The sequence below is a fragment of the Aplysia californica genome, unplaced genomic scaffold, assembly GCF_000002075.1.
Source record: "Aplysia californica isolate F4 #8 unplaced genomic scaffold, AplCal3.0 scaffold00977, whole genome shotgun sequence".
In the NCBI taxonomy this organism is placed as follows: Eukaryota; Metazoa; Mollusca; class Gastropoda; order Aplysiida; family Aplysiidae; genus Aplysia; species Aplysia californica.
Window position 1 is genome coordinate 120,318 of NW_004798247.1, and position 3,122 is coordinate 123,439.

The following is a 3,122-nucleotide window of genomic DNA, read 5'->3' on the forward strand; positions in this document are numbered from 1 at the left end:
ATGATGATGATGATGATGATGATGATGATGATGATGATGATGATGATGATGATGATGATGATGATGATGATGATGATGATGATGATGATGATGATCATGATCATGATCATGATCATGATGATCATGATGATGATGATGATGATGATGATGATGATGATGATGATGATGATGATGATGATGATGATGATCATGATATCATGATGACAATGACAATGACTGACAATGACAATGACTGACAATGACAATGACGACGACGACGACGATGATGATCATGATGATGATGATCATGATGACGACGATTACGATGATGATGATGACGACGATGACGATGATGATGATGATAATGACCTCTGCTCGCAGATTACCCTGGCCACCTTCGCCTGCTACATCCTGATCTCTGACGACAGCCACCTTGACCCGGCCACCGTGTTCGTGTCCTTGACCTACTTTGACATCATGAGGATGCCCTTTGTCATCATCACCAACATCATCACTGGCACCGTCATGGCGAGTTTGTCTGCCCTTTTTCCGTCGTTGGTCCCAACAGAATCTTGGATTTTAGGAAGTTTTAGTTTTAGTAGAGGGTTTTGCGGCGCTCGCAACTGCATAAGGTCATATGAGCGCCAGAAGATTAGAGGTGTTACAAGAGAGTAACAAACATAAAAAAGAAGAAGGGGAGACAAGGACGATAGATATTTGATAGGAAAGAAGAAGCAAACCACACCAGAGCGCCCGCCAACCACCCACATTTTATGAAGGCCATTGGCCTTCATGGGAAATTATGAAATGAAACAATATTGTTAAAAAATTGTATTGTTATTTATAAGAGTTGTTTTAAATTGAAAATATATTTACACCGAATGTTAATAATTTAACATTTTAAAGTCTAACAGTTGACTAACCGTGCAGTGAACTGTTGCGAATGCAACCAACTTGTGTTTGGCGCCGTCATATGACCTTATGTAGTTGGGAGCGCCGTAAAACCCTATACTAAACTAAAATGCCCTTTGTGGATTTATTTGTGAGGCAGTGTGGTGGAATCAGGCTTTCGTCAAAATAATCAAAGTGAAGACACCTGCATTTTTCCGCAGGTTTGTGAATTTGTTTTTGGCTCAATACCTTTCATGCCCATTAAAGAACTCATTTCTGTGTGGATTTGCCTGAAAAACGTTAATTATAGGCACACAAAAAAGGAAGTTTTCAGTTACCATGGACTCTTAAGCTATGGAAATAACTAATCTTTGGCGGCCATTTTCTCACTAACTTTTCCTCTGAAAACCTCTATCTCCTTCAATGGCAAATATCTCGACTTCTATTCAAGATAAATTGATGTTTTTTTCATCCTAATAAAGACAAGAGAACAAGCTTTAAGATGATACCAATAACTCTACATGCCCAAATATTGACGAGAGCCTGATTCCACCACGCTGCATCACATTTTTTGTTGCTGTTTTTTTTTTTTTTTTTGTTTGGTTGTCTATTATTTTGTTTATTTAGGGGAGAGGGGTTAGAACAATTGGTCGCTTTTAAACACAAGGGGGCTGTCCCGAAAACTGCTGTTTTGAGCAAATCGAAGGTAAAGTTTTTGCTCCTCGTTCTGTTTCTTTTAAAAGTTTTCTCTATAACCAAACGAATATACACACCTATGAAATCAAACTTCTCCTATCGGTAGAGGAATGCCCACTTTTGGCTTAGGTCAAAACTTCTGGAAACCCCCGAAATCTGGGTCAGCCCGCTTGTCCTTAAATGCGACCAATTGCAAAACTTTCTTTTCTAAAAAGAGAGAGATCATGAAAGAAAGAGGTAGATGGGGAGAGGGGGAGAGGGGGGAGAAGGGTAGAGTTAGCAAGAGAGAGAGAGAGAGAGAGAGAGAGAGAGAGAGAGCGAGAGAGAGAGAGAGAGACAGAGAGAGAGACAGAGAGACAGAGAGACAGAGAGACAGAGAGAGAGACAGGAGGAGAGAGGGAGAGAGAGGGGGGTCAGGGATTTAGGTAGGGGTAAATTTTGAAGAAGAGAAAGAAAAGGAAGGGGAAAATGGTACCCATAAAGGTTCTTTATAGACTCACTACATCATTGATATTCTTATTATGTGAAGAGCACAGAGGAAAAACAACGGTAGTCACAAACTGGAAATTGTGAGGGTGCCAATTTTAAAAGCTTGTGGACTCATAACTTCATCTTTGTTTGACTGGTGGTTTATAGTTTAAGTGTTGTTGAATGGGAAATCTAACGACAATAATCAACCAACAGTTGGAACAGAAATACAATTATGAGTCAACAAGCGTTCAAATTTGGTACCCTCACGATTTTCAGTTTGTGACTACCGTCGTTTTTCTTCTGTAGTCTTCATGTAGTTTTTTTTTCCTTTACTTTTTTTTTAGGCAATGGTGTCCTTAAAACGAATCAACAAATTTCTGTACGGAGAAGATTTGGACAACTATGTTGGAGCAAACCCCGAGGGAGGTAAAAATAATAGTTACCGTCCTGATGATACAATGTCGCGACCTCAGCGCTTTCTTATCAAATCTCCATTTTTTTAAACATTGAAAATGTGACTTCTTCTTCAGCTTACTCTTTGGTTTGAACTGTTTTCACTGCTATTAAAAATGGAGATGTGGGTGGTTGGCGGGTGCTCTGGGGTGGTTTGCTTCTTCTTTCCTACAAAACATATATCGTCCTTATCTCCCCTTCTTCTTTATTAGGTTTGTTACTCTCTTGTAACACCACTAATCTTTTGGCGCTCATATGACCTTATGTAGTTGCGAGCGCCGTTAAACCTCTACTTTAAAAAACCCATTGAAAATGTGACTTCTTCTGTAGCTCACTCTTTGTTATGAACTGTTTTCACTGTTATTAAAAATGGAGATAGGACCCCCAAAAAAGTACTGAAGTCGCGATTTGTATTTATGTAGAAGTTTTGGAGAATAATGTTTTACCTTGACGCCGTGCATGCAGAAGATCTTAACTTCTATTATTTGACACACACACACACACACACACACACACACACACACACACTCACACACACGCACACACACATACATACACATATGCACATACTCGTACACATACTCATACACATATGTACACATACTAATACACATGCACACCCACAGAGAGAG

At 39.6% G+C, this 3,122-nt stretch overlaps 1 protein-coding gene across 1 annotated transcript in view; it reads left to right on the forward strand.

The window, feature by feature from the left end:
* The window catches only part of LOC101863147 (multidrug resistance-associated protein 1), a gene marked incomplete in the record, with an annotated part of 40,846 nt that overhangs the window by 10,820 nt on the left and 26,904 nt on the right, over positions 1 to 3,122 (forward strand). Inside the window, 2 exon segments of the mRNA XM_035973061.1 lie at positions 361 to 597; positions 2,382 to 2,463. Coding sequence (XP_035828954.1) covers positions 361 to 597; positions 2,382 to 2,463 — 319 coding nt within the window.